At 36.0% G+C, this 24,858-nt stretch overlaps 1 protein-coding gene across 2 annotated transcripts in view; it reads left to right on the top strand.

Moving 5' to 3' along the window:
* The first annotated feature begins 347 nt into the window (after positions 1-347).
* The window catches only part of syt16 (synaptotagmin XVI), a 31,581-nt gene continuing 7,070 nt past the window's right edge, over positions 348-24,858 (top strand). The window contains exons 1-4 of one of the 2 annotated variants that reach the window (XM_051917828.1): positions 348-714; positions 9,837-10,013; positions 18,829-19,041; positions 24,302-24,618. In XM_051917828.1, coding sequence (XP_051773788.1) covers positions 702-714; positions 9,837-10,013; positions 18,829-19,041; positions 24,302-24,618 — 720 coding nt within the window. In that variant the 5' untranslated portion in view covers positions 348-701. Of the gene's footprint in view, positions 715-9,836; positions 10,014-11,150; positions 11,303-12,231; positions 12,685-18,828; positions 19,042-24,301; positions 24,619-24,858 lie in introns of those variants that run through there. The other variant, XM_051917827.1, reaches the window with a different exon arrangement.

The raw sequence follows: 24,858 nt of genomic DNA, 5'->3' as shown, positions 1-24,858 counted from the left end.
AAGTCCTAAAATGCTTTAATGTCAGGTTGCTCTTCGTGACTCAGCTGATTCATATTTGTATGATACTGGTGTTTTGGCCCTCTGGTCCTGTAAACACTCTTAAAAATACTATTTTTTTTCTCCACAGTTTTCTTTTACACAGTATACTAAATCATTTTACTATTTGTTTGGATCATCATAGTCTTATAATGTAGTAAAATTTTACAAGAGACTGAAAGTCCACCTGGGAAAAAGCTACAGTAGCCTACATGGTAAAAAGTTTTCAAGACAGGTTTAATGTGATTTTCGTATAACAAAATGAACAAAAATAACCCTTGGTGCATAACTATATGTGGCCGCGGTTGGAAAAACACACTTTAATATATGTTTTAAAGTGAATATGACATTATTGATACATCATTGAGCCTGAATGAAGGTTCTGGACTGGAGGTCATTGGTGCAGAGTAGCGAGCGCGCAGCGCGTTCTTGTCCAGACACCCGCGTGCCCGTATGCGTTCTCGCACGCGAAGCAGCGAGTACCGGTGGGCTTCTCCGCTGTCGCCAGCAGGTTTCTTAGGGATAGACGGGGTGATACGTGCAGTCGGACCGGTTATCTTCGCCAAACCTCTTTGATTCCCCGGTGCTTTATACTTATGAATATATCGATCGATATTGATCGACAGGGCGGGTGATTGACGCCGCGGGATCAGTCCAACGCGACCATGGCATCAGATAGTAAGTATAGCGTGGCTTTAAACGATATTATAAAGCGCTGAATTAATTTCTGATCAAATATCGTTATACACAGTATGAGTTTGTTTATTAAAGCTCATTGGCTGATTTTGCTGCAGCAGCGCTGAGCGATGAATTGTCCCAGCATCATTATCATCCTTCATATCATGTAGGGTTCATTTCCTCTACTGTACTTGACATTATAACAACTGACGTTTCATTCAGACGATTATAAACACGCGTGGAGAATTTCATGCGATGTTTTATATAATCCATGTTCTGGCTTTTGCTAGTGTTGCTGTTTATTTCCTCACCTGCTGCTTGTTTATTGCCTTTCGAATGGGTTTTAAAGACGTTTATGCTTGAAATGTTTTTTTAGTCATTCTAGTTTTAAAGCACACTTAATAATTGCTTAAAACATTTCTATTGCGTCTCCTCAGATACTTTTTCTTTTTAATTTTTAAGAGGGTTGGATTGTTTTTAACAAATCACTGTTCTCAATACATTACTGTCATTGCTATCACACCAAGCATTTTAGAGAACAATTTAGATTTTCCAAATAACTGGATGGCTTGAACTTTAAAGAAATATAAATCATTTTAAGATTTTTACATCTGTTTAGATGTAGGCTTATGAGGTGTTGTGTTAATACTGAACCTGTCAGTATTTTAGAACCTGTCATAAATATTTTTGCATAGATGAAGTATAGTTTGAAGAAGCCTCTTTTTTTCAAGCATTACATGAGTCATATATCTCTAAAGAATCACATATCAGTGTCAAATGGTATCCAGTGCAGCCATCTTTCTATATTCATAAACCTTCAGTCAGAAAACAGGTTTATTTTTGGCCTTGCTGAAAGGCCTTCATGCTCAAGATAAACTTTGTTTTAGCCCTCCAATAGGAAATGCAGGACCAAAGTACTTAATAGTTCAGTTAATAAATCATTAAAGGCATCTATAATGAAATTGATCTCGGCCACACATGGGCATATTTCATAAGAGTATTCTGCTCTCCAAACTAAAATTCCAGTATCATCATAATGTTATACAAGCGCACACTATAAATTAAATCCTCACATTCAGAGTCAAATGATTTTTCAAAGTTGTAAATAAAACTAAGATTAGTGGAGTATGTTTTACAAGAAAATACTATTTCAGTTTTTCTACTTCAAAATGTGACGTTTAATTCAATGTGTAACTTGCCGTTTCTTTGGAATTACTTTCTGAAATTTTTACGGAAGGTGGATTTTAACTGAAAGGTTGAACTGTGTTTATTCATAATCATGTAAGGTCAGAGCAGGTTGTCATGTGTTGTACATTTTTGTGTTTTGTAACATTAATTTTTAAGTGTCGGTTTCTTTTGGTCAAAACGAGAGTTTTATAATGTTTTCCCCTTTTTCACTGTTTTCTAACTTTAACCTTCAACATTTGGCTTAAAAGCCATTAGCTTTTAAAATGCAGATATGTTTAAGAAGGTTACTTTTTATTACTTTAGATAATATTTTGCCCCACATAGTGCTGGGCGTATTGCCATTGTGCTCTTGGACAAATATTTTAAGATTTCTGGGAAATGCCGCTTTTATTTGGACAGTCAAAGAAGGGTATTGACACAAGTTTCATGATTTGATTAGATTTTGATTCACACGCTTTCTATTTGATTCAGATTCAATTTGATTTGATTCAGTATCAATTAATTTGGGTAAATAGCAGGTACAGTACATGGCAAATTTTCTCAAGGAAAAAAATCCCTTAACTAATGCTGTAAACTACACATTGGAGTCAGTTGGTACTACATTACTATAATATTGAAGGTTAAAATTAGCAAGTGCTGGTGTGTGAGGTTCATCCAACCCTCCTTTATTTATTGAATGATTCATTCTCATTTACCTGTGTCTCGGTTCCCCGCCTCTGTCTTTATTAGAGTGTGACCGTGAGAGACAGAGTGATTTTATGATCTCAGGTGGTGTGTGTGGTTTGAAGGAAGAGACAGAAAAGCATTAATCTCCAAATATCAAACATTCTGGAAGTGATAAAGACTTTTAAGGGTTTTATGTGTGTGTTTAGTGTGAGAACATTAGAAAGAGACCCTTCCCGCATCTTTACAAACACATCTAGATGCTCCAGCATAAAATATACAACATATTCTACAGTGACCTGGATGAGTGAGAATTTTGAATCTTCATAGTGTCTCAGTGACCTACTTTCTGACCCATCTATGATTCAGGCTCTGGAAGTTTTTAAAAGAACTTGTATTTGTAATGCTTGTGAGTGAGCTTGTGCCATACTTGTGGAATTGTTTTACAGATATGGTTTTCTAGGTGGCATAATTATTGCAGAAACAAATATTTCTCAGTAGTTCTCAGTAGGTTAGTTTTTTTTTTTTTTTTTTTTTTGCTTTACATCAGAATTCAGCAATCAGACTACTGTTCAAAAGTTTGGGGTCGATAAGATTTTTTCATGTTTTTGAAAGTCTCTTATTCTCACCAAGGCTGCATTTATTTAATCGAAAATACAGTAAGTAAATACACTTATTTTGTGAAACCTTATTACAATATAAATAATTGTTTTCTGTGTTAATATATTTTAAAACCGAACATTCCTTTGATGGCAAAGCTGAATTTTCAGCAGCCATTACTCCAGTCTTCAGTGTCACATGATCAGAAATCATTAAAAATAAAGGTTTTCTCAGCGATGGCATAGAAGAACCATTTTTTGGTTCCCCAAAGAACATTTCAGTGAACAGTTCTTAAACCTTTTGTGAAATGTAAAGTTTCCATGGATGTTAAAGGTTCTTCATGGAACCATCAATGCCAATAAAGAACCTTTAGTGTAATATACTGATTTGGCGCTCAAGAAATATTTCTTTAACATTATGACAGTTTTTCAGGATTTTTTAATGACTAGAAAGTTTAGAAGAACAGAATTTATTTGAAATTTTGTACCATTAATGTCACTTTTGATCAATGTAATGCATCCTTGTTTTCTGGATATATAAAAGACCTGGCAGAATTCTTAAATTACTTTAATAGTTTGACAGGTTGTTTGAAACAGAAGCGGGTTTGTCATAGTACATTGCAAAAAAAAAAAAAAAAAAAATGGGAAAAAAAGGCATCCTAATTTATATATTATATATGTATAGGGCATACATTATTATATATGTATATAGCATATATTATTATGAATATTGGGAGGTGTTGTCTTCACGTCTACAGCCGGTGGAAAAGAATCGGGACGGGACTCGGGCAGAAATCATGTTCATGGATGAGATTATTAATGTTACTGTTAGGGCTGGGTATTGACACAATTTTCACGATTTGATTCGATTTCTATTCACATGCTTGTGATTCAGTTCGATTATGATTTCGATTCAATTCGATATTGATTATTTTGGATGTAGTATATCAGTTACAATACATGGCAAATTTTCTAGAGGAAAAAAATCTCAACTAATGCTGTAAACTACACATGGGAGTCAGTTGGTACTACTTTACTATAATATTGAAGGTTAAAATTAACTTATTTATATATATACAAACACAAATTACACTCAATTATGTTTTTTTTAATAAAAAATAAAGTTTAGAATTACATAATCATATTTCTACTCCAATTCGTTTTTTTTTATTATTTTTTTTATAAATATAAACATTTAAATCGTGGCTGTCATAACTGATTTATTCAAACATGCATTAAATATTGAAGGATATTATAATGAATATGTAACGTGCATAGCTATATTTATCAGAATGCTGCTCTCTAGAGTTCATTTTTCTAGCTGACTAACGAGTTTATGGTCACTGAATATGTTTTTCTGAGGTAAATGTGACGTTAAGTGATATTGTTTACAAGCTGTTTTATTGACGTCTTTCCAAGGTTGAAACACTGATTGAGCTATCACACGAGACGTGATATGGATTTCGGTAAGTTGTACTGTATATTTTAACATACCTTCAGATGTTTATTCATGTTTATTTTGCGCTGTAACTGGTATTAAAGCGGAGAGGATGTTCACATGCGCTCTGCGCTGCCGCTTCTCTTTAACTGAGACACTAAAGCGATCTGTCACGCCACATTAAACAGCGCCAAAACGGTATTTATTTTTTGAATCTCATAATAAGTTGGACGTCATTTGAAATCTGAGACTTTGCTTCATATCAAAAGTAACAAAGCACAAAGATTATTGCGATTTGTTGGATGGGAGGCATGCTACACGTTCTGTTCATTCATCAACTGAAAAACAGACGAGACTAATCGAATCTTGGGATTTAAGAATCGATATCGGTTTGTAAAAATGAGAATCGATTAAAATAGAGAAATCGATATTTTTAACCCAGCCCTAGTTACTGTAGTATAAAGCAAAGCAGGGCCGAGTGCTGTGCGAGCAGAAACGAGGCCACTTGAGCGATTGCTAATGAGAGACGAGCGCGACACATGTCTCGACAGCAGCGGAACTTTTATTATCCCGCAGTCGCCACTTCCGTTTCTTCCGGTCAAGCGTATGTGGGATAAAGCAGCGCTGTTTTATCAAATTAGATACATTTGTGTGTTGAAAGTTGTTATAGTGCTACTCTGCGTTCGTTCAGCGGCTGCTGTGAGACACTTGTTGCACACTGCAGTAAGCTAGATCGATATTAGGCATGGTAAAACATGGTACTCGCGGTAAATCAAGAAAACGAGATTTAAATAATAAGACTAAACGTGTTGAGCTATATAACATGATTCGTTTTCTGTTGAGATGACATGAATGTATCCATCCAAACAGTTGCTCACCTGTCTAAAACACATAGGCACGGTTTCACAGACAGAGCTTAGCCTAAGCCAGGATTAGGCCTTAGTTCAATTAGGATATTTAAGTATCTTTTATAAAAGTACACAAGAAAAAAAACATCACTGGTGCGCATCTTGAGACAAAACAATGGCACTGACATATTTTAAGATATGTCAGTACAAGTTGCTTTCATTCAGTTAAAACAGCTCAAACATGCATTTTAGTCTAGGACTAGCTTAAGCCTTGTCTGTGAATCCGTATAAATATATTAAAGCGTCTTTGGTGTTTCCATGGGTTCTACAAAAACCAGAATCCGAGGGTAACGCAGGTATCATGTCATTGATAGGTGACGCAGGGACACGGTCTGTGTCCTGGTTAAAATTGCTTATTTCTCTGTATTTAAACATTGTTGGAAACATTTGGGATAATGTCAACAAAATATATAACATTGTTCTAGTGGGTTTTGGATATTTTAATCCAAAAATCTTACATATTGTGCCTTTAATTAGTATCTGTCTATATTTGTGTGTATGTTTTCCTGTAAAACTACTTGAAAAGCAGAATTTTTGTAAGATAAGACTTGTTTGCACTAAAAATGTTTTCATGTTTTTAAAAAGGAAAACAATTTGCCAACAGGGTAAGAAAAGTGAAATGTCAATATTAAGGCTTGGCCTGTGAACTGAAGTGTTGTGAGGATTGTTTTTTTTATATCTGTGGTAACTTTGTTTTACTCGGGGTAAACGACCCTCTAGGGGAATTTAGATTTTGGGTCTATAAGAATTAAAATAGTTTGCATTGATGTTTAGAGTATAATGAATTTTGGTAGAGAGCACTTCAGTTTTCAGCTGCCAGGAAGGGTGTTAGAGCCTGACAGGAAGTTTCCTGAAAAAATGGAGAGGGACAGCATCCTGTACCAATTAACTAATGGCAAGCGCTTAATGTTGGCTTTCATACTTTTCTGTGTTTTAAACAAAGGCTTTGTCAAGCACAGCATTCAAAATTTGTCTTGATGAACTTTCCTTTTTTTCTTCTTCTTCAGTATCTTATCAGAAATTAGATGTGGAATGTTTGTGCATTATATTGTCTTTATGTAATTTTAAATCTATTAATTACATATATAAATAATAATTTTTGGCCTTTTAACTTGTGGATTTTTATGAACTGCATCCTGTTACTGCTTTTGGTCCAAGCAGGTACAGGATGCAGTTCATAAAAAATCGCCAGTAGGTGGAGATGTTTTACTATTTTTAGGTATGACAAGAACTTATGGTGATTTGCAGAGCCATTTTGGCAGTTTGCAATTCCTGAAAGAGTTTGTATCTTTTCTTTTTTTCTTTTTCAGGGTTGTTTAGCAAAACAAGCCATTCTTAATTCAAAAAAGGTGTGAAAGAGTTGAAAAAAACAACAACACATTTCTTGGATAATAATTCTATTTAGAGCTCATATGAACTCTTTGCACTCATGAACAGAAAATCCATGGCAACATGAAACCGTCTGTGTTTATGTGAACAAAGCCATGCACAAATCACTCCTCACAGAATGCTTGAGTTGTTTCCAAGGAAACCATCCTGCTCATGCAGTACAGAGGTCCATGTGGGTGTGTGTGAATGTGTGTTTCTGTGCTTACAAGGTCAGTGTGTTCTTGCTTGCACATGTCGAAGACTGCAGAGAGCGTGGTCAAGTGTTTGGATATGAAATTCACAGCAATATGCAGCAGCTCATGTAATCTCGCTTGAATCTTAAAGAGATAGTTCACCCAAAAATGATCAGAATTCATTTACTCATCCTTATGTTGTTCCAAACCTGTAAAGATGATGTTATGAAGAATGTTCATGCTGCTCTTTTCTATATAGGCCTAATGAAAGTGAGTGGAAATTTTCTCTTTCTTGTTTTTATGACGATATTCCCATCTGCTTCTGTTTTTTCACACTCGTCTGTGTGAGTGGTAGTTGTGTTCTTTGCAGCGACAACTGTGACTGTGTAACCGGCTGGTTGTGTGTGTTTGTGCGTGTGTGCGTGCGTAGGTGCAGATTAGATGGTTCAGTACAATAGTGTTCAGCTTCAGCCTTTCAGTCAACACACACTCAGGAGAGAGCCTGCCCTCTCAGACTCAGTGAAATATTCAATCTTATGCAACTTAATGGTCCATTTTACACTTGAAGTGTTCACTTCAAAGCACCTTTGCTGAATATGAGGCCATGGTTTCTCTCTGTCTGTTGTAAGGCTGTTTTCCTACAGACAGAGATCAGTCTTACAGTAGTCAGCAAATTCCCTGAAAAACATTAAAACTGTGAGCAATTATAAATGAAATCGATGCTGTACAATGCTGAACAATTTGGACAATGCTGTAACGAATGAGTCAGCTCTTCTCTTTACATAGAAATCTGGAAAAACAACTGGAGAATCAAAACATTTCACATTTTATAACCATTTTTAAGTATGAGGAAAATCTTGTCTAGGAAGGCCTCTGTGTTTTAAGGCCACTTTGAAAATATCTATATTTTATGTTATTTTATAATTATATTTATCTTTAAATAAAATACATTAGTAATTTAAAGAGAGAGAAAATTATTTATCATGGCCAGTGATAACAAGGGGCTAACAAGGGACAGGTGAGGGCAATTAATCACTATGGGAACAAACAAGGGTAACTATGGCAACAAACAAAAGAGCTATCAAAACAAGGCAAACACAATGTGTTCACTGAAAATTCCAAAAAGAAAAAGGACACTTTATATACCCGGATGATGCACTAAATTAACGGAAAAAAATGAAGTGTGGAATGTTGGACACTTCATGCACTCAACTGTCGCAGTTTTAATTACATAGGGGAGGGCAATTGGCTGTCAGACTCCCATGTTAAATAACAAAATAACCTTATAGAATTCACGCACTATACGGATGAGTACATAGTGTATAAGTGTATAGTGCGTCATTTGGGACGCAACTGTAGTGAAACACTGGCACTGCGTCTTAAATTGAATACTGATCTACTATATAGTATGCAAAAACAGTATGCCAAAAGAGTAGTATGTCTGAATACATAGTATTAAAAAAAAAAGCAGGCAAAAAGTCCCCAGGTGACCTACTACTTCCGCCAAGATTCTGAAGTGAGAATAAGATGGACACTTTATCGAATAAGGCCACAGGAAAGGATTTATAAATGGAAGTGAAGTGACGTAACTGACGCTTGGTTGATCACGTGACCGTAATAACATGGCGAATGTAGTATGTCCAAATTTCTTTCATAACACCCATATTTATACTATATGGAACATACTTTTTTAATGATTGTGAAGTAAATTCAAATTTAAATGTAGTACCTTCTACACAGACAGTGTGTAACGCAGCATGGAACAATGGGGACAGAAATTACATATCAAAATAAAAGTCCTTAAACACAAAACGGGGAAAACAAGAAAGGAATTGTAACATTTAAAAATTTAAAACCTTTCTTTTTTCCAACATGGTTCCTGTATAAATGTACCCTACCAAAAGTTTTCAGATTTTTTAAAAATAAATTAATACTTTTATTCAGCAAAGATGCATTAAATTGATCAAATGTGATGGTAAAGACATTTATAGTGTTACAAAAGATTTCCATTTCAAATAAATACTGTTTTGGATTTTCTACAAATATTAAGCAGCACAACTAATTTCAACATTGATTATATTACGAAATGTTTCTTGAGCATCAAATCAGCATATTGGAATGATTTCTGAATGATCATGTGACACTGAAGACTGGAGTAATGATGATAAAAATTCAGCTTTACCATCACAGAAGGAAAAAATAAATTTTTAAAACAACATTATAGTAATATTTCAGCACATTACTATTTTTCTGTATTTTGTCAAATAAATGCACATTGAACATAAGAACCTTCTTTCCTGAATCCTGATCCCAAACTTTTGAATGGTAGTGTTAGTGTATCTATATAATACATATTTTAATGAAATGTTGTTTTTTGTAAGATAAGTGATCAGAAAAAAATGGTAGGTCTCTTTTCTTTGGTTGGTGAGCACAGTGCCAGAACACGTTGTTGACATAATGGGCCAGATAAGATGTATGTGCAAAAACATCATTAACCTCACAGTTCATTCTAGGAATTGTGAAATCGCAAGGTCTTCTGGGTCATTTGTGTAACTAGTGGTTTTATACCACATACCAGGGTGTGTAAGAATGTTAAACAAGAGGAAATGGCTCAAATAAATAACTAAATAAGAAAAGAAAATTTCAAAATGCAGAAAGGTTTGGTTTAGGGTTCGGGGATAGAAAATATCATTAGCTCAATATATAACAACTCAACTTCTTTACTTCTGATCACTAGTAATCTGTCTGTCTACTCCCTCACCAGTCACTCCTGAGGCGGTGGGCTTCCTGTCGGCTGTGGGCATCTTTGTTGTCTTGCTGGCCATACTCTTCCTCTTCATTAATAAGAAGCTTTGTTTTGCTCGTGTTGGAGGTCTGCCCTGCCTCGAGCAGTACAGCCGGCGTAAACGAAGAGACCGTGCTGGGATTCACCAAGGACTGGGTGAGTAATATTTTTCAGACACACTTTTTTTGTGGATTCCTTTGCTCTATTTTGTAAAAGATGAACTTAACCTCACAAGAAACAGAAGTTGCCATAGTCTTTTCTCCCCTATTGTGATGTATATCTGAGTGAAACGGTTTCTCGAACAAGAAAAAATGTGGGGCAGGACTTGATTTTGTCCATCGGGACTTGATTGGTTCAGTGAATGGTTGTGGTTTGCTATTGGTCAATCTCATGTGAGTGACAGGTTGTCACGCCCTCGCGCCAGTAAACGCATCATCAGAGAAGAGATGTTGCTGCAAGAGGGAGGGGAAGATATTTTGATTTAAAGGTTATTAGGGCACATAGATGTGCATGGATATATTATGTGTAATAAATACTGCAGTTGATTTCATAGTGACTTTAACAAAGTTTTATTGGTAAAATACTTTCTACTCTCCCTCATGAATATATTAGTGTGGGGTGGGGCTATCTGTCTGATGACCAATGGCAGACAGGGGGAGCGTTTGGGATCCAATTATTCGTATATTATATTCACTGAACCACACACATCTCTGTGTGCTCTATGGGTTGTCCCTTTCTCTATTCATTCCTGGCAAACACAATATACATATGAGTAAACTCTGCATCTTTTGGTCACACACACACACACACACACACACACACACAAATGTTTGTTTAACTATATTAGTGAGGACATTGCATAGACTTCCATTGATTTTTATATCAGGTTAATATTTTCTATGGTATAACCCAATCCTTTATCCTACCCTTAAACCTGCTTATCACAGAAACATGTGCAAAACAAACACTAGATTTAAATAAAAATGTTTTGGTCAATTTATAAGTCTTTTTAACTAGTGAGGACCAGTAAAATTTCCTCACAGGTCGGTTGTCATATTTTACTATTGTATATATGTATATTAAAGTTTTCATTTGGTCCTCAAAAGTATAGCCAAACCTTTACACACACACACACACACACACACACACACACACACACACAAACACACACACACACACACACACACACACACACACACACACACACACACGGTACACAGTCAGTATATCAGCTGGGTGTTAGAGGAAGTTTTGCTGTGCTATTTCAAAAGCAGCTCCCTTAGTAAATATTCAGTCATTCTGTCCTGTGAGATGTCCTGAGTCTAGATAAATGCGTTCAGGTGCCGCTGAACTGGTTTGACTGAAGGTTGGTTATATGTAGAAAGTTGCTGAGGTGCAGGAGCTCTAAATGGAGTAATTGATTGTTTTTTGAGGAAGCCATTCTGGTAAGTGTTTGTACTAGGGATGCACAATATATCGGTACCATATCAGTTATTGGCTCAAATTTTAGATTTTTTATATTTATTGGTAATTAATTGTGCATGCTAGTTTTAGATTACCTTTGCCATTATCTAACTCTCACTTAAAGCTAAACTGGTAACACTTTACAATAAAGTTCCATTTGTTAACATTAGTTAATTACATTAGTTAACATGAACTAAAAATGAAAAATACTTACAAAGCATTTATTAAGTTAATGTTACTTTAAACATGTAATTATACATTATTAAAATAAAATGTTGTATCTGTTAATATTATTTAACAGACCTGAGCTAACATGAAAAATAAATATTTGTATCTTAATTAACTAACATTAACAAAGATTAATAAATACGTAAGTAATGTAAGTTAATGTAAGTCAATGCTAGTTAATTCATTAAATAATGTTAACTAATGAGACCTTATTGTACAGTGTTACTGTTAATCTTTAAAAACAAAAATGATTTCATAACACTGTTAAATGCAATCTTTGGCAAATCTCAAAATGAATATCCATTTGTCATACTGTACATTATAATGTTGTGATGCCTACATTCACTTGTAGCATTTAAAATAAAAGATTTTAGTTTAGTGGAGTTTTTTTATTATTTAGACAAAATAGTCTAAAGAGAGTTTTAATATCACCCAATTATTGGTTATTGACCATTAAAAAAAAAGTTTGGATTATTGGTCTGAATTTTAATACCATTTAAGACAGTTTAAACTGTATTATTTAAAAAGGTGTTCGTCAGGTAGCTGAAGGCAGTTAACTTGTAAATTGTATATTTGATGTTTGTCTGTTGTGCGTAGACAAATTGTGGTCATTAGTTGGACAATAGAAGTGAATATGTTTTTAAAGTTAATATGTTCTGTATTGATTTTGTTTTTAAAACAGTAACAACATGAGGGAATTCACTGGGTCTTCTGTGCATCTGAAAATAGGCCTACTTTTGAGCTGTTGTCGAAAGTGTTCTGATCATTGTGGAAAACATTTTGAAATCTGATGGAATGGCAGACATTCCTCAGGCAGGTATCCCAGCATTCTCTTCATGGCTCACTCAGATTTCAGACGCTTTCTCCAGTGGTTTCCGCCGCCTCGGCCAAAACGAAGCTGTTTACTCTGAGGTCTCAGTGAAAGATGAGAGTTCAGAAGTGGAGCAGAACTTGAGGCTTGTTCATGGATCTGGAGTGGATGTATCCTCCATGGATCCACAGGAAACGGTGCTGCGAGGTCAGGGCGACAGGTTTGATTATGTCCCCTCTGTTGAACGTCTGACCCCTATCAGCGAGCGGACAGAAGAACTGGAGAGCAGGAGGAGTCTGCAGGCATCACGCTGCTCTGATGTTGGTAAGATGTGGGTTAACAGGCATTCAAGTGGATTGGTTTGTCTTCTTGGTCCATTATCATTGAGTCTGCTGTCCGTTCATTTAGTTTAGACATCACTGGTGGTTCTGTTATTGTCACAAACGGGTGACATGCTTACTATATAAGTTGTTGTTATCTCTTTGTCTTTGTTACCTCTTCATAATTTTAGTAAAATAGTTTTTCCTCCTTGCTACAGTAACTTTTGGCTTGCTCAATCTACCTTATTTTTAACATGAGTGGATGTGGCCATTTGTAACTTGAATGTGCAAGGCTTTCGGTGTCATCTGGAGACAGGTATTTTAGCTGTACAAAACCAGTCCGTTATGCTGCTTGATATTGCAAACTGGTATTTGTTTTCATATGTTTTTCCATTTACTGCACCTTGTTATTGTTTTAGCTATTTAACTTTTAGCGGTTAAAGTCACCATGAAATCAAAATTGACTTTTTTTTTTTTTTACAGAATATTATCAATGATTTATCAGCGCACATCATTATTATTATTTTTAAAAAATAACGTGCCCTCATAATCTTTAATCAAAATAACTTCCCGTCCCTCTTGCAGCAACATTTCTTCTTTTCTCTGGCACAAGGGCGGGACAACCTGTCACTGACATGAGATAGACCAATAGCAAACCACAATGATTCAATGATCTAATCAATTCCGGCAAAATCGAGTCCCCCCTGACATTTTTTATTTTTCGACAAACCGTTTCACTAAGATATAGTCACAATAGGGAAAAAAAGACTATCACAACTTACTTTTCATGCCAACTTTGAAAGTCTTGTACATTTACAGGAAATAGCGTACTTCCACATTGCAAAATAAGTTAATTTTCTGTAAAGCTACTTTTAAGCATTGTTTCATGAAACTATACTATACACATAAAATTGAGCAGAAGTGATTCACGGATCCACTATCTGTTATATACAATTTATTATATTTTGTAATATTTTTTTTATTAACATCAGTTATGGGTTTAGCTTTAGCTTTGAGATATCTGTATTTTTATTTATTTAGATTCATCATACTGAATTGTGATTGTCTGCAAAAGTTCCTGTGAAATTCTGTTCCTTGGAAACAGACACTCACTTTAACACAGACTTGTGTGTGTGTTTGATCTTTCTGGATATTAAATATAGTCAGTAAACTGAGAACACCCTCTCAAAACAAACAGGAGAGTCATTATATTTACACATGAATAGACTGTACACACATATCAAATACACATGCCATGTTCACTCCCTCACGCACACGCGCACACACACACACACACACACACACACACACACGTTGGTGCACTTATCATTATGAGGACATTCCACAAGCGTAATGGTTTTTATACTGTACAAACTGTATTTTCTATCCCCCTACACTACCCCTACCCATAAACCTACCCATTTAAGCCATTTTAATGACTGGACTCAGAAAATGTCCTTATAAACCACATTTACGTTGTAATACCACAGTGTAATACCCATTTCATTATACAAATTTGTCTCCTTATAAATCATATAAACAAGCACACACACTCACTCACTCACTCACACACACACACACACACACACACACACACAATATTCAATCATACATAGTCTAATGTATACAGAAACACCACCTATAATACTCTTAATGTGCTTGTTTGGCCACTGGTTCATCTTGAGCATATATCAAAATATCTTTTTTACATTTTGAAAAAGTTATCCAGTAAATGTATGAAAGGCATTTAAAGGAACAATATGTAGGATTTTTGGATTAAAATATCCAAAAACCACTAGAACAGTGTTATATATTTTGTTGACTTGTGTACTTACATTATCCCACATGTTTCCAAGAATGTTTAAATCCAGAGAAATAAGCAATTTTAACCAGGACATGGACGTGTCCGACTGTCCGTGCGTCACCTATCACTGACATCATACTCGTGTTACCCTCGATTTCTGATTTTATTTTGTAGAAACCATGGAAACACCAAAGACGCTTTAATATATTACATGTTTTATTAGACAAGGGAACAACTGTTTTTATGTTTATAGACAGAAAACTAATTGTTGTTATATGGCTCAACATGTTTAGTCTTATTGTTTAAATCTAGTTTTCTTGATTTTTCGTAAGTACCATGTTTTTACCATGCCCCAGAGAAAAACACTATTTTGTCAAGTAGCTAACATAGCATAATCAGATGCAGCTTTATTTTTAGTAACAGTAATACAGCATTTTCTCCATCATACAATACGTTTCTATTTAATTGCATGCCATTTATCAGCACAAGCCATCCAGCATTTAATATGATATTCTGATATCGATCTAGCTTACTGCAGTGTGCAACAAGTGTCTCACAGCAGCTGCTGAGCAAACGCACAGAGTAACGTTAGAACATCATTTTCAACACACTCAAATGTATCTTAATATGATAAACAGCACTGTGTTACCCCTTATATGCTTGACCAGAAGAAGCGAAAGCAGCGAGTGCGGCATAACAAAAGTTCCTCTGCTCTGTCGAGGTGTGCGTCACGCTCGTCTCTCATTAGCAATCACTCCAGCGGCCTCTTTTCTGCTTCTACAGCACTCGGCCATGCTCTGCTTCATACTAAAGTACCATTAATAATCTTATCTATGAACATGATTTCTGCCTGAGTGATGTCCCGATTCTTTTCCACTGGCTGTGAGGTGAAGACGACATTTCCCAAGATTCTGCGCTCAAACTCTGCGTCATCAAGCTACGCCTTTGTTTTGAATAAGCGACCTCTAGCGGCAAAAAATCTACATATTGTGCCTTTAATTTGTCTTGGGTTGGATAGAAATATGTCAATGGGGATGAGCTGGAAAGATTCTGAAATTATTAGGAATAAAAAATTAAAGCAAGATGTGGGCGCGTCTGTCACCTATCAATCAACAGGTACGTTTGCAGAGTGGTTGCCATGGTAATTTAATACATCCTAAGGAAAGATGGACAGTCTGATGCTAATGTAGATGAACTAGCAGCATCATATAGAGCATCTGACGTCACTGCGCAGTGCATTCTGGGACATAAACAAGAGGGCGCTGCCATATTGTGAGGCCACATCGGGCGAGACTTAAAATAGCCAGTTACTACATGAAAATGTCTCAAACTATGTTGAAAAGTCGATTAAAAAAACATGGTTTTGCTTCACTCATATCCACTCATATGCAAACCGAAAACTGTTTTTTTTTTTTTTTTTTTTTGGAAGAAATATTAAATGCTTTTTTAATATTACAATTGAGATATTATGTTCTTTATTGTTAAAGTCCCCCTCAAATCAAAATTTAAGTTTTTTAGCTTTTAGTATGAATATGTTAGCCTTAAGGTTATGAATAAGCTGGTGTGTTCCAAAACAATGACAAAATTCACATTTTAGGAGATATAAGCATTCAAAACTTACAGTGTCTCACTTCCGCTAAAATGGATCACGGATCTTCAGTTTGTCGTCAAAACTTCGGTCCAATCAAATGCTCTATAGAATCTGAAGCCCCGCCTCCTCCTACACTCTTACAGACACTGAAGCCTCGGCTGAAATCGGTCATTTGCTCACACATAGTTTCTACATGGTGAATGGCACATAGTGCACTATATAGAGAATAGGGAATGATTCAGATAGTGTAAACATGCTTTCCTTTGACACGAATGAAGTCCGTTTTCGCGTTAGCGTCACATGAACCGCCGCAATGCGAGCGGTCTGCTCCGATCCAGAGACATGAGAGCACAGAGCGGATCATATGCGCGAGTCGGCTCAGACCACAAAAGGTATCGGACTCATTTGAATTCTGTACAGAATGCTGTATATAAGCGATATAAAGGACATCATGAGGAGAAACGGTTAGAGATTAGAAGGAAACAGGTTTTACTGAGTCTAACAGCTCTGGCGAGCTGTAACGTAAACGAAACGCTATTGGCTATTTAAATAAAGGGGCGGGGCTGTTCGATATATCGTCCTGTCTTCCTGTTTCAGTTGAAATTACGTCAACACATTGAATAATGCTGCGCGTTCCAACACTCTTCAGTGGGCCTTTAATTGATATTTGTTCATAATTCATTAACTGTTTCTTTGAAATGTTACGAATATATTAGTATATGTATTAACATTAATCACTGAAATGTAGCAGTTTTGTAGATGTTTGTAGAGATATTCAATTCATATGGTTTCATATAAAAAGTCCATCAGTTGAAATCTACAAGTATGTTTGTTTCAAAGGGCTCTTTGCAGCAGTTATTTTAAAGCTCTTTTGTTTGGTACCACACAGCTACCGTGATTTGTTCTCCTGTTGAATTCTCTGCACAGGTATCATTTATGTCGTACGGAATGTACATTAAGGAAAACACTTCAGCGTGAAGGACTGGTAACCATGGCAACCTCTTATGCTGCTCCTTGAAATAGCTACTTGGCCTGATTTGATGTGTGTGTGAGTGAATGATGTGGTGAAATGAATGGATGTGGAACGATAATGGGTAAGAGAGAGAAAAAAGAAACTCAAACACACTAATTGGCCACTCTCTTATAATTAGGTGCATATGGTAGTTGTGTCTCTCTACACATTCTACATTACCTTTAAAAATACCACCATATCTGAGTCATCTACAAACAACACTGTCTTTCTCTTTCCACTTGATGCAATAGAAAAATAGTTATTGTGGTCAAAGTGTCCTGTGTTAGTATAAATTAAAGGTTTTTCTTTTATTAAAGGTGCTTGCTAAGGCAGGCATCACTACCATTCAAAAGTTTGAGATCACGTTATTGTTTGGAAATAAATTTATACTTTTCAGCAATCAGCAAGGATGCATTAAATCTACCAAAAGGTACTGTAAAGTCATTTGTAATGTTACAAAAGATTCTGTTTAAATGCTGTTCTTTTAAATTTTCTATTCATCAAAAAATCCTAAAAAAGTTGACAGAAAAATATTAAAGGTGCAGTAGGTGATCTGGGAAATGCTAAAGTTAGCCTGCTAGCATTGAAAGCATACGATCCCACCCTCCCTGCAAATCGCCATCCAAAGCCACGCCTCCAAAACACATGAACTCACACACACACAGCTGCTCTCGGCAAAGCTTCACAAGAGACAGCGTTAAACTACCTCATGTCTCAAAGCACATAACTTTACGATAATAATGAACGCAAACAACTTAGAGAGCTTGTACCTGACTGCTGCAGATTCATTTTAACGTTGATACTGTTGACATTGAAATGCATAATTCCGAGTCTGACTGAACAGCTCTGGTTAGAATGAACATCTCTTAATTACGGTAGTTATGGCGTGAACGCAGCATAAGTTTGTTGTTTTGATTCGGTAGGAACTGTAAAAGCTGGCTGATGTTTGTTTGTGGTGCTCCGTGACTGACGTCTGTCTACATAAACTCTGCATAGCATGAAACGTGCTGATGTATGAAGTCTGCGTGAACAGGGTGCGTGAGGGTATGTAAAAACATTGACGTTGACAGGCAAGTAGGACATTGAATTATTTCATTCGGACCGAATATAATGATTGGATTTACATTTTATTGTCCTACGCCTTCCACAGACGATATAGATTTGTAAAAATATATTTAGACCGTTTAACATAGTGATTGCTATCAGGATATGAGGAGACATTTAAGCAATGTAACAAAAAATGTTTCTGTAGAGAATCACCTATTGCACCTTTAAGCATAATCGGGTTTAACTGTATAATAAGAAATGTTTTTTTTTTGTTTTTTTTTAATTTCATTGTGGTCTATGGATCTGCCTGAAGTATACATATCTAGCAGACTCGCTCCTCGGTCAAAATCAAGGGTTTGAGGGTCTGTCCAAATGAACTTCTGTCGCCCACTTGACAAAGTTGAACGCATGCAAAATGGCAGCGGGGATGCTTAGTGCTTAGGGATGTTTGCGAGTGCATGTCTAAAAGTGGAGTTAAACGCAGCGCTAGAATCCACCTAGTATAGGAACCACCTATAGCAATGGCACAGTAATGACACAGAACACCCTAGCAACCACATAGAATTACCTTGGAATTATGGCTGCAAATTCTGCCTGTAGCTAAACTGTAAGGTCATACATTTTCTTTGTCTAATTTTTTTCTCATTTTTGGTCATTTGTTTGTCCTTCTGTCCCCGTCCATGTGTGTGTGCAGTGAATAGTTACGGCGATGATGGTGAGATTTCCAGCTCATCAGACAGCGATGATGAGTTGGCAAAGCAGTTTGAGATCTCCGTTTCCCGCTCACAAAGCTTCCGTTCAGGGGTTACGGAGCTCAACACCCAGATTGCACCAGGGCCACATCACAAATTTAAACGTCTGCTGCCTGACCAGGAAGAAGGAAGCACAGAGCCGTCTGACTGTGAAGGTACGTACCTACATTCTCCTGTTTATTTATAATTTATTTCCATATGTTTGCCTCCTAACCTTATGTTTGCAGTTTAACACGAAAGTTTGTTTTATTATTCATATCACAACAATAAATATCTTTATATAAATGTTAGAGTACATTATTGTGAAAAAGACATTGTCTCTTCATTTTAAATGGACAGCATTAAATTTAATTGTGTCTGGCAATTTAAAAAAGTTAAACGTTTAATGATCTATAAGCATTTCACAGATTTCTGTGAACACTAATTATATAAAACAATACTGTCAGTGTAACATAGTTATACAAATGAACTAGATCAATGCATTTATTTCCATTCAAAGGGACGGAAACCGAAAAGATTAGGCTTAAATGATTCCTTATCCTGTCAATTTCGTTAAGCTTGGACATTGTGTTCATCAGCTAATAGGTCAACTCATAAAAATGGGTGTTGCCTGACCAATTAATTAACTTATAACTTTGCAATGCTTTGAGGAATCAAAATTCTTTTGATAACTTTTTGCCAGCACCGTCCTTAGCTGCTGTGTGCCTGTTTTGATGAAGATTGGACCAATGCAAAGACTATAGATATAAAAAGACGGTTCAGTCCTATTAGTTACGAATGGGAGAAACTACAACGTGCAAAATGGCGGAATATGTCCCGCCTTCTAAGTAAAAGAGCCAATCGCTGATTGATGAAGTCATTGCGTCACTGCAGCTGCCGTTAGAGGCTCCGGTTCCCACAGAAACCTGAGACTCGCGCTTGGGATTGCACATGCTAATTATGATAAGAAACAACGTTTGTGGAACAATTCATGTCAGATTTTGTTGCTGATTTGAAATATGTTATTTAATTGTGAGTTTGCCAAGCAGTTTTTGAGATTTCAGGATTCCCCCATTCAAATAGATAGGACTTGGTCTTGGATGCCCAAAATAGCTGCCTGGAGGCGTTGCAAATATGGCTACCGAGTGAACTGACTTTCCTTGAAAGGGACTTTGACCAATGGCCTAGAAGGAGTTTGAAAAAGTAGGCTTTTAGGAAAATTCAAATTGGCTGAAAATTTTTATTGGCAGAAATTAAATCAGAGCTATACATTTTGTAGGGCTTGATGCAAGGAGTGCACCTAGTGTCGGACCGGTGTGTGTCTGTGCACCTGAATAGCGATGCACGATTGGGAACATCCTGCCAACTTTGGGGTCGCTACGATTTTTCAGTCTCTGACGCCCATTCACCTTTAGGGAAGAAAAATAAGATGGAAGAAGAAGAAGAAGAAAATCAGTAAAAATGCAATAGGGTTCCAGCACCTTCATTGCTTGATCCCCTAAATATGCATATTGTAGTTATGCTTGACTCAATATGTAGATATGCATGACAGCCATACAGGTGCTGGTCATATAATTAGAATATCATCAAAAAGTTCATTTTTTTATTATAAATTATTTTTAAAAATGAAACTTTCATATATTCTAGATTCCCTACATGTAAAGTAAAACATTTCAAAAGTTTTTTTTTTTTAAATTTTGATGATTAGAGCGTACAGCTCATGAAAGTCCAAAATCCAGTATTTCAAAATATTAGAATATTTCCTAAGATCAATCAAAAAATGGATTTGCAAAACAGAAAAGTTCAAGTTCTTTAAAGTATGTTCTTTTGTGCACTCAATACTTGATCGGCAGGACATATTACAGCAAATGACTTGCTCCTAGCACAAATTACTGCATCAGTGAAGTGTGGCATGGAAGTGATCAGCCTGTGGCACTGCTGAGGCACTATTGAGCCTTCAGATCATCTGTATATTGTTGGATCGACTGTTTCTCATCTTTCTCTTGAAAATATCCCATAGATTCAGGTCAGGCATATTGGCTGGCCAATAAAGCACAGTAATATCATGGTCAGCAAACCACTTGGAAGTGGTTTTTGCACTGTGGGCAGGTGCTAAAGTCCTGCTGGAAAAGGAAATCAGCATCTCCATAAAGCTTGTCAGCAGATGGAAGCATAAAGTGCTCCAAAATCTCCTGGAAGATGGCTGCATTGACTTTGCACTTGATAAAACACAATGGACCAACACCAGCAGACGTCACGGCCCCCCCAAATCATTATTGACTTCAGAAACTTCACACTAGACTTCAAGCAGCTTGGATTCTGTGCCTCTCCAGTCTTCCTTCAGACTCTGGGACCATGATTTCAACATGAAATGCAAAATTTTCTTTTATCTGAAAAGAGGACTTTCGGCCACTGTTCACTGTCCAGTTCTTTTTCTCCTTAGCCCAGGTAAGATGCTTCTGACGTTGTCTCTGGTTCAGAAGTGGCTTGGTAGTCCTTTTCCTGAAGATGTCTGAGTGTGGTGACTCTTGATGCGCTGACTCCGGCTTCATTCTACTCATTGTGAAGCTCTCCCAAGTGTTTGAATCGGCTTTACTTGACAGTATTCTCAAGCTTGCGGTCATCCCTGTTGCTTGTGCACCTTTGCCTACCCAATTTCTTCCTTCCAGTCAACTTTGCATTTAATATGCTTTGATACATCACTCTGTAAACAGCCACCCCATTCAGTAATGACCTTCTGTGACTTACTCTCTTTGTGGAGGGTGTCAATGATTGTCTCCTGGACCATTGCCAAGTCAGCAGTCTTCCCCATTAGTGTGGTTTCAAAGAACAAAAGATACCCGGAATGTATACTGTAGGGATGGTCATTTAATGAAACTCAAATGTAAATATTCTAATATTTTGAGATACTGGATTTTGGACTTTCATTAGCTGTACCCTCTAATCAACAAATTAAAAAAAAAAACCTTTTGAAATGTTTTACTTTACATGTAGGGAATCTAGAATATATGAAAGTTTCATTTTTTAAAATAATTTACAATAAAAAAATGAACTTTTTTACGATATTCTAATTATATGACCAGCACCTGTATATATGTCAATATTTCACTGTCCTTTGAAGCAACTCCTTGACATGCTGATAAATCGAGTGCTGAGTCACATTTTGAAAATGCAGGACAGTGAAATGCATTTAAGAAAAGTTATTTCAAAAGCAAAAGCATTTCTATAAAAAAAATGTTTGATTGTTTGATAAAAAAACAAAAGCACATAACAAAATTACTAAAATTTGAACTAAAATTCAAATGAAAACTGAAAATATGGGGGGGGGAAAAGAAGAAAAATAAAAAAAGCTAATTCAGAATATTAATAAATACTATAATGTGGTAAACCAAAATTATTTTTCCAAATAAACAGAAATGTGCAGTTTCATGGAAAGATACTGTGCTGACCAGTGGTTTGTTGAATTAAGGTAACCTGTGTTTTAGAAGGCGCAATGCAAACCCAAATGCCTCTTATAAATATTTATAAATGTGACTCTTGTCACATCACTGTTAATCTCCCTAATGCTCAGTCAACATCTCTGATCTCTGACTGACTGTACACTGTAATATGACATATCTCAACTAAAACAGCTTCCAGTTGGCTGTTTGTGTCTTTTGAATTCTTGCTGTATGGAGCTATATTTCTCGGAATGGTCATCACAGCATCAGTTGCCATGGAAAAGCGTCTTTCTGGTTGCCATGGTAACAAAGTGACTGGACCTGTCTGCAGTTAATTGGCCGCTGCTGTGGAGTAGAACAGTTTGTACCCTGAAAGAGATTCCATTCAGTGAAATTCAGTCACGTAGGACAAGCACTTAAAGCCGTAAATTACTATCATTATCATCTGCTCCAGGGAGTCTGATTGGTCAAATGAGCTTGTCCTGCAGTTATGATGACTGTCAGAGTGTCAATAAAATTTCATTTGCTAAACGTTCAGGGAAGGTGTGCGTGCGTGTGTGTGACGGAGCTGTTAATTGTGTAATTTGCTCTCTATCAAAAGTCTACTGTTAAATTGTTACTGCTAAATATAGTCCTCCATTTATTTGACTCACCCAAAGGAATTAAAATTCACAAATGAGGTCTCTTTAATGTCTCAATATTTTCTCAGACAGCAATGAGATTAAATGGAGACATATGCTTAAAAATTTCTCCTGACTTCAGAAATGTGTCTCCTTTGGAGTTTCAGCAAAGGTCTCAAAGATGTCTCAAACTATGCTCAGATTTGCCAAGACTATGGAAGCCTGTTTCTGCCACAGAATAAAACAATTTTAAAGGTAATTGCGACTTTTTATCTCAGTAAGTTTACATCTCGCAATTGCAAGTTTATATCTCACAATTCTGACTTTTTTCTTGCAATCTTTTCTCAGAATTGTGATATAAACTCGCAATTACGAGTTATAAAGTCAGAATTGCGTTATATAAAGTCGCAATTGCATGTTATAAAAACAGAATTGTAAGATATAAACTCAAAATTGCTAGGAAAAAGTCAAAATTACAAGAAAAAAATTTAGAATTGCGAGATATTCGCAGTTGCAAGTTTATATCTCATGACTCGAGTGAAAATGTCGGGGTAAAAAAATTACCATTTTTATTTTTTTATTTTTTTTGTAGAAACAAGCTTCCATACAAGACACCAGAGTCTGCAATCAAAAGTCTTTCAATTTGAAACTTAAATCATTTTCATTAAATTCTCCTATGACTAAATTATCTACATTATTTGTATTTTTTTTATGCCAAGGAATTTTAGGGGAAACATCTGAGATTAAACAATACAATTTTCTGTAAAACACTTTACTATAAGGTTCCATTTGTTAACATTAGTTTACTACATTAGTTAAGATGAACTAACAATGAAAAATACTTACAAAGCATTTAGTAATTGTAATTCATGTTAATTTCAACATTTACTAATACATTATTCATGTTTAAATTATTTAATGAACCTGAGTTTACATGAACTAACAATAAACAGTTATATTTTTATTAATTATTGTTAACAAAGATTAATAAATAATGTAGCATATATTGCTCATTTTTAGATAATGTTAGTTTAAGGGATAGTTCACCAAAAATGTTGTCATTTACTCACCCTTGTGTCGTTCCAAACAAAAGTTTTTTTTTCTTCTGTTGAACACAAAAGAAGACATTTTTGAAGAATGTTAGTAACCAAACAGTTGCTGATAGCCCTTTTTTTTCCATAGTATAAAAAAAAAAAATTACAATGCCAATCAATGGCTGAGAGGTTTGGAACGACACGAAGGTGAGTAAATGATAACAAAATTTTCATTTGTGGGTAAACTAACCCTTTAACCCATTAACTAGTGTTACCCAAGTGTTACCCAATTTTCAGTCTTATGAAATAATTGTGCCTCGTTCTTTCTCCCTCTCCATGTAGAAGCTGAGAGAAACAGTGTGCAGAGTTTTCAAGATCCCCTCTCATCCAGGCGATGTGTACGGTCTGAGCCGAGAGACCCCTTATCGCAGAGTCCTCTTCCTGAGGGCCAAACCCCCACAGACCCCCTCTCTCTGATGGCGGAGCAGATTTCTGTGGGCTCCCAGGACACAGGAGACGGTCTGGAGGCTCTACCCAGGGATGAGGGCAGTCGTCTGGGCAGCATGGGGCGGCAAACCCCACAGAGGAGTCTGGCAGTTGACAATCAAGGTTATGACAACAGTGAGGCTACGGATAGTTTCTCTACATGGAGCCCTGAGGTGTGTGTGCTTATAATTTTTATACTTCTTATATACACTGCCGGTCAGTACAATTGTTTTTTTAAAGAAATTAATATTGTATTCAAAAAGGATGCGTTAAATTGATCAAAAGAGATATTTGGAATGTTTCAAAAGATCTCTAATTTAAATAAATGCTGTTGTTTTTTTTACTTTCTATTTATTAAATAATCCTGAAAAATGTATCATGGTTTCTACAAAAATATTAAGCAGCACAACTGT

The sequence above is a fragment of the Ctenopharyngodon idella genome, chromosome 13 (assembly GCF_019924925.1).
Source record: "Ctenopharyngodon idella isolate HZGC_01 chromosome 13, HZGC01, whole genome shotgun sequence".
In the NCBI taxonomy this organism is placed as follows: domain Eukaryota; kingdom Metazoa; phylum Chordata; class Actinopteri; order Cypriniformes; family Xenocyprididae; genus Ctenopharyngodon; species Ctenopharyngodon idella.
Note: the sequence above shows the minus strand (reverse complement) of the source record. Positions and strands in the feature narration are given on the sequence as shown.